This window comes from Semicossyphus pulcher, unplaced genomic scaffold (assembly GCF_022749685.1).
Source record: "Semicossyphus pulcher isolate SPU_LCO1_2020_fin unplaced genomic scaffold, fSemPul1.0.p SCAF_19, whole genome shotgun sequence".
Taxonomy (NCBI): domain Eukaryota; kingdom Metazoa; phylum Chordata; class Actinopteri; order Labriformes; family Labridae; genus Semicossyphus; species Semicossyphus pulcher.
This window is the reverse complement of record NW_027211692.1, coordinates 526024-540686: the sequence shown is the minus strand read 5'-3', so window position 1 is coordinate 540686 and position 14663 is coordinate 526024. Positions and strand designations below refer to the sequence as shown.

Sequence of the window (14663 nt, the reverse complement as noted above, 5' to 3'; positions counted from 1 at the left end):
ACGATTTCTATCACACTAATAAAAATCAGGGACATATAAAGTGATCAGTTCCACTTACAAAGTGCGGCACCTTAATCCTCAACAAACACCGTGCAGAAGGTTTCAGGACAGAATCAGTCACTGATCTTTTTCTTTATTCAGAGCACGCTGAAGAAGATGGTGAAAAGTTAAAGGGTTTAATTCACTGTGGTAAAGAAATGTATTTGTACTCAGAGGGCAGATTGAAACAAATCTTCTATTTAATGCTCAGATGTTTTAAAATAAACAAACCAAATTAAAAGCAGATAGGACTGACGCTGAAGTCTGGGCTCCCTGGTTGCTTTAAGCTTCAGCAATCTTTCGTCAACGGGTGACAGAAAACCTCAGGTAGCTGTGTCTGTTTTCTCTGCCGTGACATGTGTTGTATTAACTCTCAGATGTGCGTCGCTTTGGACAAAGTTAAATGAAACTGTAACATTGTAAAATCTAACATGACTGTTTCCCTCAAAAGCAGAAGTCAGATCGACAGCAGCTCCAGAAAACCAAGTGGAGATGACCACAACTGTGATTGGTCATTTAGGCTGCTTGTCTGTTCTGCTGAGCAACATCAACATGAAGCTGCTCTTTGAAGCTGCATGAAACTGACATAAAACAAGCAGAAGAGGAACAAATTCAAATGTTATTGAGCACGTGTAATATCCCAACAGCGTGAGAGACGACCTCAACAATAATTGATAATTAATAATAATTTGCACCGAGTGATTAAAAGTTATCAAATCGTTTCTACTGTGCAATGTTGCAACATGAATCGACATTAACTTACAATTCAAAATAAATAAATCCTTATTATTATGAATAAATATAGATGAAGCAAGCGGGCACTGGAGACCTCACACGGGGCACCAGAATGTTGACATCTGGTAGAAGCAGGTTTGGTTATGACCACAATTGAACATCGTCAATCCAGCTGTTGGTAAGTGAAATTATCAATAAGAATTAATGAAACTGTGCACTCGCTTGTGTAAACACAGGACAGATTGTTTCTGGGTAAACTGACGTAAACATCTTTTCAGCCAGAAGTCAAAATGGACGTTTTTTGGCAGCTTGAGAGACTCGATTACGCAGAAACAAGATCAAATGTTGGGTTGATGGTCAAAATATATTTATTGATTAAGGTATTGCATCAGTTTCTTGCTCACGTGTGTTTTGTAATATAGGATTAGCTCTGAAGCCTCAGTCGCTGTCAGAGAGCAATGACCTCACTTAGTTTGAAGCAATAAAGAACTTATGTTCTTTGTGGCGTCGTGTTCACATTACGACTTAAAGCATGTGAAAACTACAAAGGTGGAAGAATGACTTCTGTGAAAAGACGATGGATAAGTGAAACACATCAGGCCATAGTTCAAGTTAAAACACAATATTTCAGAGCTTATTAGCTACCATTACGTCACCAGACACAGTATGGAAGACGAATAGATCAGGTCTATATCAACCTGTGGGTCGCATAGGCCCCTACTTCGTATGTGTTGACACAAACAAATGTATAAGTTCAAGGAGAGCAGGAGACGGGCATTCAACTCACAGTTAGAATGTTTATTTATAACTCAGGTGTTTGAGGCTGGTTACCTGAGAAAAGAGACAACAGGGGGCTAAAAACAAAAATAAAATAAAAAGCTAAAACAAGTGACAGCTAAAAATACAACTCAGGATAAAATAAACTTTATATTTGAGAGAAGCCAAAACTAGACAGGGTGCTGACCGGGGGGAGATTCTATCGCAGACCCCGACAGATACCACCACGTGAGCACACGTGATCACTAACACTATAACTCACACAGCAAAGGGAAGCTAATCTACATGACGCCCAAGTGACCACCACCATTAGGCCTTCCACACTGCATGCATGATGTGGATAGCACACGTAGTCCCCGCAGCTCGCCACGCTGCTTTCAAGGAAAATAAACAAAGTGTGAATTTCAGTTGCTTCAGTTTTACAGCAGTGAAAAAGACATTCCAGAAGCCAATGATGGTCAAGTGTAACAATAAAACAAACAATAAACAATAAACAATAAATCATCAAGCATCGATTCATAAATGGTGGAACATTCACAAACTATGGTTAAGTCCAGTTTAACCCAACAGACGAGATGGATGGACTGTTCAGGTAAAGCAGCGGTCTGGTACTTAAGTCTGTAATGATGGAAAACAGGCTGAAAATCATTGATCTCACATCTCAGAGGGAAAACCCTCCTCCATTACCAGACCAGTGAAGGTTACCTTGATCAGTCTGGGGCCGGATCAGAGCAGACACCGGGAAGGTCAGCAGGCTGACGACTCTGGTTCAAACAGGGCTGAATTTCTTAGGTGGTTAAAAACTGATGGAGTCACCTGGTGTTGCTGGATCCATCAGCTTTTATGTTCCTAACTCTGTCTAGTTTTTCCATCTTATCATTAGCATCATTTTAATTATGTTTATTTAAAATAATCACTGAATAAAACTGTTTATTCCAGTCTTTTTAAGAGTGTAAATGCTATTAGTGAAATAATGAACGTACACACGTTTCTTATGTTCATTTTGTAATTTCAGAGATTTGCTTTGTTCTGTAACTATTTATCTTTCAATTGTTTTTATTATTTTATTATTCTTATTATTATTATTATTGTTACACCGAATATTTTTTTTATTTCCTGTTTTAAGTGTTCTTTTAAATAAAACATATTTGTCCCAAAATTCTTGGTCATTTTTCGAGTCAACAAAAAAAAGAAGAAAAGTTTTTTCATTCCTGGAATCACAATGCAATGTGAGTTAGACCACCAGCAAGCTACAGCAAAACGTTGTGAAGCTTAAAGTTAAATTACATTAAGTTCAACTATTCCCAGTGCGGAGTCATAAACCTGAAACAACAGCTGAGGAATGAGACAATCAGGCAACATGAGAGTGAAGCCCATAAAATCAAACGCACACATGATAATGAACAGTGAAAGGTCGATTTAAATACAGTATGAAAATGTCACCAGGGTCTCCATCATGGACAGCGTTGGTGGTATAGTGGTTAGCATAGCTGCCTTCCAAGCAGTTGACCCGGGTTCGATTCCCGGCCAACGCATCTCTTTTCCGCCCTGAAATTTTCTAAGTACCGAACTGATGAGTTCGTTTCACTGAAAGCATTTTTACCTCAGTTTAGATGATGTGCTGCTGTTATCAAAAAATGAAATAGTGGAAAATAAATCAGTAGACTGTCAAACCCTTTAAAAATCGGAGTTTTCAGGTTTTATCTCGTTTAGCAAATCAGAATGAGCTTTAATCGCCCAACATTCATCTTTCCCACCGGAGCGGCACCAGTTTATTTCAGCCACCGTGTTCAGGTAACGGGCAGAAGGCTCGGTACACTCACAAGATGCGCAGTGACCTTTACTGACCGACAGAGGGCGCTACGACCTGCTGCGTTTATTTTGAAGGACGACTACGGACAGGAAGTGTTTGGTTTCTGACACGGAAATGATCTGCTTTGTTTTTCAGTGGCTGAAAGGCGCCTTGTCCGACTCCGTGTCCGTTATTTAAACTGCTGGAGCTTCATTGATCCACAAAGATCATCCTCAGACCGCCGACAGTCCGTGTTTCATCTCCAGGCCGGCCGCGGTTTTTGTGAAACGCCATTTTGTTTCCTCTCTGATGCCCGCTGACTGTTAGCCGTTAGCCGGTGCTGTTGTCTGTCATGGCGGCTGGAGGTGGCGCGGCGTCCACACACGTCGGTGATGTTGAAGAGGATGCTTCACAGCTGCTGTTTCCTAAAGGTCTCTTATTTCATTGAAGTGAATCTCCAGCATTCAACCGTTTTAGTCTCGTGAGCAACGAAGATACGAGAAACAAGCTAAATGTCAACTCTTGTTGAGTTTAGATCTTATTGTGCAATATGTTTCCACGGTTGATATTTATGACACAGGTTATAGTCACAATGTGATGTCGGCCTGTCAGAGGCTGATTTCTGTTTTACAAAACTTTATCAGGTGATCAGTGTCAGGGCTTCTGCATCATCCCTCCATCTGTACTTCATACACTGTGAAAGGAAACAAATGTTATTTCTGAGTGTGTAGAAGAACTACAAACATGGCCCCTGCTGTCCTCTTCCTGTCAGAGCAGTAGCACTGTGTGCCTCAGCATGTGACCGTGTGTGTGTGTGTTTCTGTCTCAGAGTTTGAGAACGCAGAGACTCTGCTGAACTCGGAGGTGCACATGTTGCTGGAGCACAGGAAGCAGCAGAACGAGAGCGCCGAGGACGAGCAGGAACTGTCCGAGGTCTTCATGAAGACTCTGAACTACACGGCTCGCTTCAGCCGCTTCAAGAACCGCGAGACCATCACGGCTGTACGCAGGTCTGAGCTCACCTCTCACCTGTCGGGGATTCTTCTGGGCAGGATCACATCAGCTGTGTGAGGTCTGATCTGACATGTCTCCTCTCTCTGTCTCCAGCCTCCTCCTGCAGAAGAAGCTCCACAAGTTTGAGTTGGCAAGTTTAGCAAACCTGTGTCCTGAAGCTGCCGAAGAGGCCAAAGCCCTGATCCCCAGGTGAGCCACCTCACACCTACGCCACCTCACACCACCTCACACCTACACCACCTCACACTCACACCTACGCCACCTCACACTCACACCTACACCACCTCACACCTACACCACCTCACACCTACGCCACCTCACACTCACACCTACACCACCTCACACCTACACCACCTCACACCTACGCCACCTCACACTCACACCTACGCCACCTCACACCACCTCACACCTACACCACCTCACACCTACACCACCTCACACCTACGCCACCTCACACTCACACCTACACCACCTCACACCTACGCCACCTCACACTCACACCTACACCACCTCACACCTACACCACCTCACACTCACACCTACGCCACCTCACACTCACACCTACACCACCTCACACCTACACCACCTCACACTCACACCTACGCCACCTCACACTCACACCTACGCCACCTCACACCACCTCACACCACCTCACACCACCTCACACCTACACCACCTCACACCACCTCACACCTACACCACCTCACACCACCTCACACCTACACCACCTCACACTCACACCTACGCCACCTCACACCACCTCACACCTACACCACCTCACACCTACACCACCTCACACTCACACCTACGCCACCTCACACCACCTCACACCTACACCACCTCACACCATCTCACACTCACACCTACACCACCTCACACTCACACCTACGCCACCTCACACCACCTCACACCTACACCACCTCACACCACCTCACACCACCTCACACCTACGCCACCTCACACCACCTCACACCTACACCACCTCACACTCACACCTACGCCACCTCACACCACCTCACACCTACGCCACCTCACACCACCTCACACCTACACCACCTCACACCTACACCACCTCACACTCACACCTACGCCACCTCACACCTACACCACCTCACACTTACACCTACGCCACCTAACACCACCACACACCTACACCACCTCACACCTACACCACCTCACACCACCTCACACCACCTCACACTCACACCTACACCACCTCACACCTACACCACCTCACACCACCTCACACCACCTCACACTCACACCTACACCACCTCACACCTACACCACCTCACACTCACACCTACGCCACCTCACACCACCTCACACCTACACCACCTCACACCTACGCCACCTCACACCTACACCACCTCACACCTACACCACCTCACACTTACACCTACGCCACCTAACACCACCACACACCTACACCACCTCACACCTACACCACCTCACACCACCTCACACTCACACCTACACCACCTCACACCTACACCACCTCACACCACCTCACACCTACACCACCTCACACTCACACCTACGCCACCTCACACCACCTCACACCTACACCACCTCACACCTACGCCACCTCACACTCACACCTACGCCACCTCACACTCACACCTACGCCACCTACGCCACCTCACACCACCTCACACCTACACCACCTCACACCTACGCCACCTTTGACCCATCAAGGATTATGTTGCAGCCATTACAGGCTGTTTCACTGCTGCAGGATGAACACATCTACTGGAGACACTCACACACTGTGTGTTCCTGTTTGTCGTCCACACCTTCCTGTTTGTCGTCCACACCTTCCTGTTTGTCGTCCACACCTTCCTGTCTGTCGTCCACACCTTCCTGTTTGTCGTCCACACCTTCCTGTTTGTCGTCCACACCTTCCTGTCTGTCGTCCACACCTTCCTGTTTGTCGTCCACACCTTCCTGTCTGTCGTCCACACCTTCCTGTCTGTCGTCCACACCTTCCTGTTTGTCGTCCACACCTTTAATGTGGACAAACTCAGACACGTTAAAAACCAGGTCCCCTTCTGATCAGCTGTGTGAAACGTCTTCATGTTTTCAGTTTGGAGGGTCGGTTTGAAGACGAGGAGCTGCAGCAGATTCTGGACGACATCCAGACCAAGAGAAGCTTCCAGTACTGAGACCAGGACCCGGACCAGGACCCGGACCAGGACCCGGACCCGGACCCGGACCCGGACCCGGACCCGGACCAGGACCCGTGTGGGCCCTGGTGCTCCTGCCCTGAGCTCCATCAGGTCCCTGTCCTCCCCTCACTGCTTCACACTTCTGTATTTCTGAACTGAGCTGATGGATCCAGATCAGAGTGACCGTGTGATCTGATGACATCACAGTCCTCCAGGTGTCCCTGAACGCCTCACCACACAGGCCTTCTTTCTGCCGTCACAATAAACAGTGTTTTGCCTGACTGCCTCTGGTCTGTTTGAATGTCCCCCTCAGACTCGTGACGTGTTTGTGCTCTGCCTCCACCTGGGGGTTCACTCTGAAGCAGGATCAGGTGTTATCCAGCTTCTGCTGAACACCTGACCTGCTGCGGAGCAGGTGATGTTGGAGATCAGAGAACAACCTGAAGTAAACACCACCAACTGACCAATCAGGTCTCTGATTCAGGAGCTCTGTGAGCTGATGGTGAGAGGGAGGAGGGAGAGAGAGCGGTGACACACTTCCTGTTTACGTCTGATTTTATGAAACATATTGATGAGAGATATTGATGGAGCTTCACTGATAAACATCTCCAGCAGAGGCTGATGAACACCCTGAAGCCTGACGATGTTTTGTTCTTATCAGATATGAACGTAAACATTCGGCTTTAAAGCGTGCTTTGATTTGATTTGCTCCAAAGTTCGATGCGGCTGAGAGAAAAGTCTCAATCTGTCCTTAACAAAAATACATCAGTGCAGCGAATCAACCTGCAGCAACACACGAGTGTTATAATAAATATATGGAGCTCTGATGATGCAGCAGTGATGTCATTATGTTTGTGTTGTTTGTCCTTCCTGCATCAGCAGCTGCAGCTGACAGGACTTCAGTCTGGAGTCTGTGGAACAACCGATCAGCTGACGGCAGACTGGTCCCTGTGTGTGATTGGTCAGACACTGCTGACTCCGCCCCTTTAATGTGAGCGCGCTCACAGAAACGTGTGACCGCTCAGCGTGATCTCCCGTGTCAGGTTGAAGCAGGAGAAGAGAGCCTGGCTCTGCTGTAAACATCTCTGGCAGACTAACTGCAAACAAACCAACAACTCACATGCATCCCATGTACATTAATCCGCCGCTGAAAGTAGTCCCCAACACATGCACCATTAGTCCTGTTTGTTTGATGAAACCTTTGTAACTTTGTAACTTGGAACCAGCGAGCTCGGAGCCGAGAGACAGACAGGAAGTCAGACTGAAAGATTTCGTCCCTCCGTCAGACGTTGACGCAGTACGCTGCAGAGCTGTTCGTGTCCTCCTCGTCCTCCTCGTCCTCCAGAGCCTCAGGCAGGACTCCGCTGGACGTCTGCACCATCCTCACTGTGCTCCTGCTGCTCCTCGTCCTCTCGTACTCCATCAGCTGCCTCCAGAAGCCGGCGTTTGGTCGAATGAACGGTCGCTGCTGCAGAACCAGTTCATGAGCGCGGCGGAGGCTGAGACCTTCAAACCTGCAAACACAGAGACCAGAACCTCTACTGAACCAGGCTGCTGCACAAATACTCCGGTACAGGTGTACCGGTACAGGTACACAGGTTTATAGTATGGGTGCAGTGAGGGTGGTGGGCTACCTCATCAGGTAGGCCATGATCAGGGCGGGGGACCGGCTCCTGCCTGCCGTGCAGTGGACCAGCGTCGTCCCCGTTTGGTTCTGGTTGATCCGTTCAGCCACCAGGTCAAAGAAGTGTCCGAGGGGGGCGTGGGGTCGGTCCTGGACGGGGACGTGGAGGACCTGCAGGCCGTCCAGCGGAGGGTAGGACACGTCCTCCAGCCCGCAGGCGTTAACGATGAGCGTGACGTTCCTGCTGGAGAGGACGCCGAGGTTCAGAGCCGAGTCCAGACCGCTGAGGTACAGACCGGGACGGATCTGAGAGACCGACATGAGCAGCTGCAGGAGACAAAGCTACAGCTCAGGTTGATGACACATTCTTTACTATAACCTGGCTAGACCAGCACGTGAACCTTCTAACAGTCACAGCACATGTTGAACACGTCTGTTTATTTAAGGTAAAAACCAGAATCTGGTTTGTTGCCAAGAAGGTCCACACATACAAGGAATTTGTTTTGGTGGTTTTGCAGAACAATGAACACAGAACAGAATAAATAAGTAAAAGACTTGAATAGAATGAGATAAATAGTGCAGTGTACAGACAATGTGAGAGTCCAACCCTGCTCCTGGAGAGCTGCCTTCCTGCATGTCTCAGGTTTCTCCGCTCTCTAACACACCTGATTCGAATGTTTCGCTCGTTATCAGATCATTCGCATCAGGTGTGTGACGAGGTTGGCAGCAGAGAGGAAGAAACTGTTCCTGTGTCGGGAGGTTTTGGTCCTGGTGGAGCGCAGCCTCTTGCCAGAGGGGAGGGTCTCAAGGAGACTGTGACCGGGGTGAGAGGGGTCAGCCACAATCTTACCTGCACGCCTCAGGGTCCTGCAGGTGAACAGGTCAACTCACTCACACACGAGAAGACGAGACGCTTGTCAGAAGTGGGATTCAAACCCACGCCTCCAGAGGAGGCCGTGACCTGAACGCAGCGCCGCTCAGCCATCCCGACAATGTGGCTCCACAGGGACACCAATGCGTTCAGTTCACATATAAACGTGTTAGTGTATTCAGTGTCATCCAGTAAAGCAGACAGAAAGAGTACAAATGAATGTAACCCTCTATGGTACGCATCATGATGTGTTTTCATCAAACAGACCAAATAAACAAAATCTGAAGAAATGCTGAAGAAACATTTTTGGGTGCGTTGAGGCAACACTGTACCATAATGGTTAGTAATGACAAAGATGTACAAATGTATTTAAAAACACTCAAAGACTCCGGAGCCTCAACAGGTTACAGTGCATGCCGTTTGAATGCTTGTTTTCAGGTTCATCAGTCTGTCAGTCTCCTGTGTATAAAGACAGTATAAAAGATAAGCTTGTGCTCTGCAAAAAAGACTCAAAAGGTTCTCTGTAATTATAAACTATAGCCTACAGGGATCAGTAACAGCCTGAGCTTTACTACATCAAATGTATCTGGGTTAAATTGTAGAGATAAAAAGAAAGGTATGATGACTGGTACGCTTCTGAACAGTATAATTACACAATACTAAAAGGTCATGGTGAAGCCATAATGGTACGGTGAGGCCTCAGGGCAACATTTGCATTTTAACAAGTTTCCATTACTTAATTAGCAAATATAGTACATTCAACTATTAGAATTTTTTGTGGAGAGAAATGGCTGAGCTGATCCTTGTGAGAAAGTCTGCAAAAAGGGATTCAGGCTGGCCTAGAGGCAACATCGTACCATAGAGGGTTAACATTAATATCCAACATGGAGGTTTACTGGATCACACAGAGTCTGTTACATGAAGCTCTCACTGCTCTGACACATGAAACATCAACATGATGGATCAGGGCAGAGAGCTGCACAGACATGTTCAGGACACACACACACACACACACACACACACACACACAGTGCGTGTCACGGGACAGTGACTCAGTTTCGCTTCTGTCTTCAGGCCGACACACTCAGGTGAGATCTGCTCTGTTTCTAACTTTTACAACCTGTCAGGAGTTTGGTGACAGCGGGACACTCTCATTTTAATAAGCGCTTTGGTTTAGCTGTGAACCACATGCTGCATTCACTGTTTATTCTGAAGACTGTCCGAACACGCCCAAAAACGTTTCCGCCAAACTTCAGTCACAAATGCCACAATTCAATGGCTCCTTTCATACATGCCAATACCTTGTTAATAATGTACTAATAAAGATGTTTCCATCGAGAAGACAACATTCTGAAATGTTCGGCTCCCGGGTCGAATTACAAAATCTTTTAGGTTGGGTGGACTCGGTCGGTTTGGTTGGCTCAGTCGCGATCCACTGTGCTGAACTATAAAAGTGTCGTGTTTAGTTTTAATACGCTTTGTTGCTCGAACTTAATGCCGAAGTGTTCCCGGCTCCCGACAGTCCGTTAAACATCCCAACAGTAGGTCTGATGAGGCGGATGTGTCCATGACTCAAACATTTATCATTTCAGACACATTTTCAACAGAGTTTGGTTTTGAGTTTGTATAAGTCGGAGCACGCAGAAGCATAATTAAGCAGTTATTAGAGGACAGAACAGCGGTCACTCACCTGTTTACTCCTGATTTAGACGCGTCTTAAATAACAAACAAGCCAGATGGAACTTCCGGACGTCATTTTTCAAAATAAAAGCCCATCCAACTACATTTGGCTCATACTTTTCTAAACCAACAAAGACGAAATGGAAATGATAAACATAATCAAGAAGATGTTTGGCCTAGTCTATGTTACAAGTGGGGGGATTTTTCGCTGCAGTACCGCGTGTGGCCATTGGGCGAAACCGGGATCAGGACCGAGCCCAATATTAGCCCCGTTCCACGTCTTAATAGCACACGAATGGCCCACAAGGGGGCGCTCCAGGGTCGTTCAAACATGGAAAACACAGGGTTTACTTGAGTACTGAGGTACAAACCCTTGAACGCCATGTGTTTTGCTTTGGACGCCAAACGAGAAATGATGAGCAGATATAGTAAAACACAAATGGATGAAGCAACAGTTGAAATGAACTGAAACCCTCCCCTGCAGCAGCTCGAATGCCGCACGAAGGACGCACAGGACGTAGTTTTAATGAGGACTGCCGCCTGTAGAAGGACATGTTTATGTTGAGGTGATGCTGCTTCAGTAATATTACTCATATTTAATTGATTAATTTGTCAACTTCCTGCTTTGTCATCATGATACATTTTATTGTTTATCTTTTTATTGATTTGTTTCCTCTGACCAATGAACAGATTCGTTTTCTGCGTTTTGAATACGTCGGGAAAAGTCACTTTTGTGAATCCTGCACAGATCCAGACAAGTAAACCACTTCCTGTTCTGATGTAGACAACAGGAAATGCAGAACCAGAACACAAACAGGATTATCCCCAAGGTCCGATATCACCCGACCATTCAGATGCCTGGAGACGCAGCACAAACCAAAACCAGGACTGGTCAGAGCCAGAAGGCCAGACCGGCTGCCGTTCGCCCCCTTCAGACTCGGACCGACAGGAAGGCGGTCCAGAAGAACCCTCAGGGTAATCCAGATCCTCCTGCAAGACCACATCCTGACCCCCAGAGTCCTCAGAAACCAGTTCAGAGAGCTGCTACAGGCCCAGATCCACCTCAGAGACCAGCTCAGCTCTCTGACAGAGCCCCTCTCACACCGGAGCAGGTCCCTCTGGGTCTGAAAGTCCGGCTGGACAGGTGTGTTGTTGAGGAAGTGGAGGTTCTGACCCGTGGACAAAGGACCAACCAGGAATGGTTCGCCTGGAGGACGAACCGGATCACAGCCTCTGTGGCTCACCGCATCGCTCGCTGTCGCTTCGTAAACGGCAAGAGCAAAACCCCGCCCACCTCCCACCTGGCCGATATCACAGGTAGGCCACACCCCCAGCCACCTGGGCTCAGTGGTAGTTGTCTTCTTTTGTGTGACCGGTCGCTTGAAAGTCCAGAGAAACCAGTCTGAGTCTGCAGCCATGCTAGCAGCTCTGTGAGGCTGCACTTTGAGCTACATGCTAACATTCTGATGCTAAGAGGGTACATTGTTTACCATGCTCACCTTAGTTTACTGTTAGCATGCTAGCATTATTTAGATATTAAATAAACAGAGTCCAGCTGAGGCTGCTGGGAAGGTCATTAATTCTGCAGGTATTTGGTCAGAACGATGGAGTGTATGTCAGAAGGGGAGGGTTGCCAGCTGCTTTCTAAGCTTGGACGTTAGAGAGAGGGCCGGCTTAAGGCACTTGTGCACTGGCTTCACTTGTCAGACCCTGAGGCTGCGTCTACTCCGCCTGTGACCATAAACCAAAGTACTGAAACATTAAGAAGTTCCCCTGATGACGGCGCTAAACCAACAATTAGAAGATCCTGAAAGTTGTTTCAGTTCATCCTGAGAGGAACATGCGGCGCCCCTGAACTCACAAAGGGTTCGGTTTTTTATCTCACATGATAAAACGTACCACCGTGTGGGACTTCAGGGCCACCGTAGGCACAAGAATGTCTGAAGCACATTTCATTAAATATTTCAATCTGGAACAAAGTGTTAAAATAGTGATTTAAAATAAGTCTGTAGCTTTCAGAGTTAGAAAAGATGATTGATGGATTACTCTCACTGGACAGGTGAGGGGCGGCACATCCAGACCAGAGCCATGACCTGGGGGATCGAGAGGGAGGCTGAGGTGGTCCGCAGGTATCAGGTACAGTTCGGTGAACGGATGAGGTCATGATGCAGAGAGATGTCACATAATTGATGAGAAAGACTAAATCAAACGATAATAACACAACGATGATGATGATGTCTTCACACAGGGGCTGAAGAGCACTGCGTTGGGGCGGTCAGTCTCCGTTATGGACTGTGGTTTGTTCATTGATGCTCAGCGGCCCTGGTTGGCTGCGAGTCCTGACGGCATTGTAAAAGACACCCGGACCGGCCAATGGCTGCTCTGCCTGGAGGTGAAGTGTCCTTACAAACACAGACATAAACGGGTGGAGGACGCCTGCAGGGAAGACCCCGCCTTCTGTCTGGAGATACAGGACGAGGATGGACGGCAGCCTGGAGGGGTAAAAAGTCGTTGTCCCCACTAACATTCTGTCCTTCCTGTAGTCTTCATGTTGACCTAAAATTCCCAGTAGTCCTCGTCTCCAGTGTTCCTTCCTTATCTTCTTGTCTCCTTTTTCTTGTCTTAACCCTGTCATTATCCCTCTGTTCTCCTCAACTGGTCATCTTCTCTTAACTGTCCTCTCCTTGTCTTCCTGTCCCAGTTGTCCCCTCCTTGTGTCTAACGTCCTCTCCTTGTCTTCCTGTCCCAGTTGTCCCCTCCTTGTGTCTAACGTCCTCTCCTTGTCTTCCTGTCCCAGTCCCCGGTCTACAGTCTGAAGACGTCTCACAGTTACTTCACACAGATACAGTGTCAGCTGGCTGTGACTGGCCTGCAGAGGGCCGACATCGTTGTCTTCACCCTGAAGGAGACGGCCATCGTGCCAGTGACCTTTGACCCCGACCTGTGGGAGGAGACGGTGTCCAGACTGGAGGTGTTTTACAGGGAGGCTGTCCTGCCTCACCTCAGAAGGAAGACACAGCAGGAACCAGCAGCAGCCTGGACAACAGAACTGTAGACACAAATCACCGGTTCGATTCCCTGCTGTGCTCTGTGGTGACCTCTGACCTCTAGGCTACCATAGAAACACTGTCTCTCTTCCACAGTGAGATCATGTCTGTACACATTTTTCTTAGTTTGGTCCTGGACACACAGACGAGTGAACATCGGGTTGTTCATGTTCGATGTGATGTCACAAGTGTTTCTGTTGGTGTTGGTCTGTTTCAGCTGAGCGGTCACGTCAGTCAGTCTGTTAACCCTTCTGATTGGCTGATCCACAAATGAGCTTCTGTTACAAAGTCGTTGGTGTTAACTTGATTATGTTTCAATATTTTGTGTTTCATGTTACTGACGACAAACTTGGTTATTTGCTTATTATTAAAAATTCAACAACTTCAGTTGACATTAATGAGACTTTCTGCCCTCATCGTCACTTCACTCCCTGAAGAAAAAACGATCTCAAAGTTTCCTGTTCAGCAGCCGGTTCTCATCTCTCTGAGCGTCCTCGAACACATCAGAGAGACAAATACAAAGTGGTTGAATCTAAACGTCCGGGCTTCTTCCTGCAGTCTGACAGGCTGATGATAAGATCCTCAGCTCACTGGGAAGAAAGGAAACATGAGATTCCTGAAAGCAAAGTTCTTACATTTCTTCTTAAAGCCCCAAATCCTTCTAACTGCTAACTACTAACTACTAACTAAGGGTCTTATGTACATCCTAATAAGCATCTAAAAAGTTTTAGAAATTAGTTTTCATCCAAACTCGAGTTATTGCCATTCCTTCTTTGTTAACTTCCCTGACGCTGGGGTTAAACTGGGCGTGGTTATGTATATTTATCACGTCAGAAATTTCCTTGAGCCAATCAACCGCAGTTGTCCCGCCCTCACAGGTGCAATAACACTTCTCGGCTCGTGATCGAGCTTCCTC

General features: G+C 47.4%; 3 protein-coding genes and 1 non-coding gene across 7 annotated transcripts; 3 read left to right on the top strand and 1 right to left on the bottom strand.

Moving 5' to 3' along the window:
• The first annotated feature begins 3014 nt into the window (after positions 1–3014).
• On the top strand, positions 3015–3086 carry trnag-ucc (transfer RNA glycine (anticodon UCC)). Its single transcript has one exon. It is a non-coding gene; the product is annotated as a tRNA-Gly (tRNA).
• A 391-nt stretch (positions 3087–3477) lies between these two features.
• polr2d (RNA polymerase II subunit D) lies at positions 3478–7935 on the top strand. The gene is made up of 4 exons (XM_069668065.1): positions 3478–3774; positions 4173–4353; positions 4451–4546; positions 6444–7935. Exons 1-4 carry the CDS (start codon positions 3696–3698, stop codon positions 6520–6522), a joined length of 435 nt encoding a protein of 144 aa, XP_069524166.1. The 5' UTR covers positions 3478–3695; the 3' UTR covers positions 6523–7935.
• Positions 5987–10717, bottom strand: LOC138596736 (dual specificity protein phosphatase 14). Its single transcript, XM_069668064.1, has 3 exons — positions 10711–10717; positions 8160–8476; positions 5987–8039 (listed from the first exon to the last, which is right to left on the bottom strand). The coding sequence occupies exons 2-3, from the start codon at positions 8468–8470 to the stop codon at positions 7808–7810; spliced, it is 543 nt and encodes a 180-aa protein (XP_069524165.1). The 5' UTR covers positions 8471–8476; positions 10711–10717; the 3' UTR covers positions 5987–7807.
• On the top strand, positions 9820–14100 carry LOC138596731 (uncharacterized). 4 transcript variants are annotated; one of them, XM_069668054.1, is made up of 5 exons: positions 9820–10108; positions 11485–12017; positions 12760–12836; positions 12949–13200; positions 13498–14100. In XM_069668054.1, the coding sequence occupies exons 1-5, from the start codon at positions 9963–9965 to the stop codon at positions 13753–13755; spliced, it is 1266 nt and encodes a 421-aa protein (XP_069524155.1). In that variant the 5' UTR covers positions 9820–9962; the 3' UTR covers positions 13756–14100. The 4 variants fall into 4 exon arrangements, with proteins under 4 accessions (XP_069524155.1, XP_069524157.1, XP_069524156.1 ...); XM_069668056.1 differs by having other exon boundaries at positions 11391–12017; XM_069668055.1 differs by lacking the exon at positions 9820–10108 and adding an exon at positions 10122–11266.
• The last annotated feature ends 563 nt before the right edge of the window (positions 14101–14663 follow it).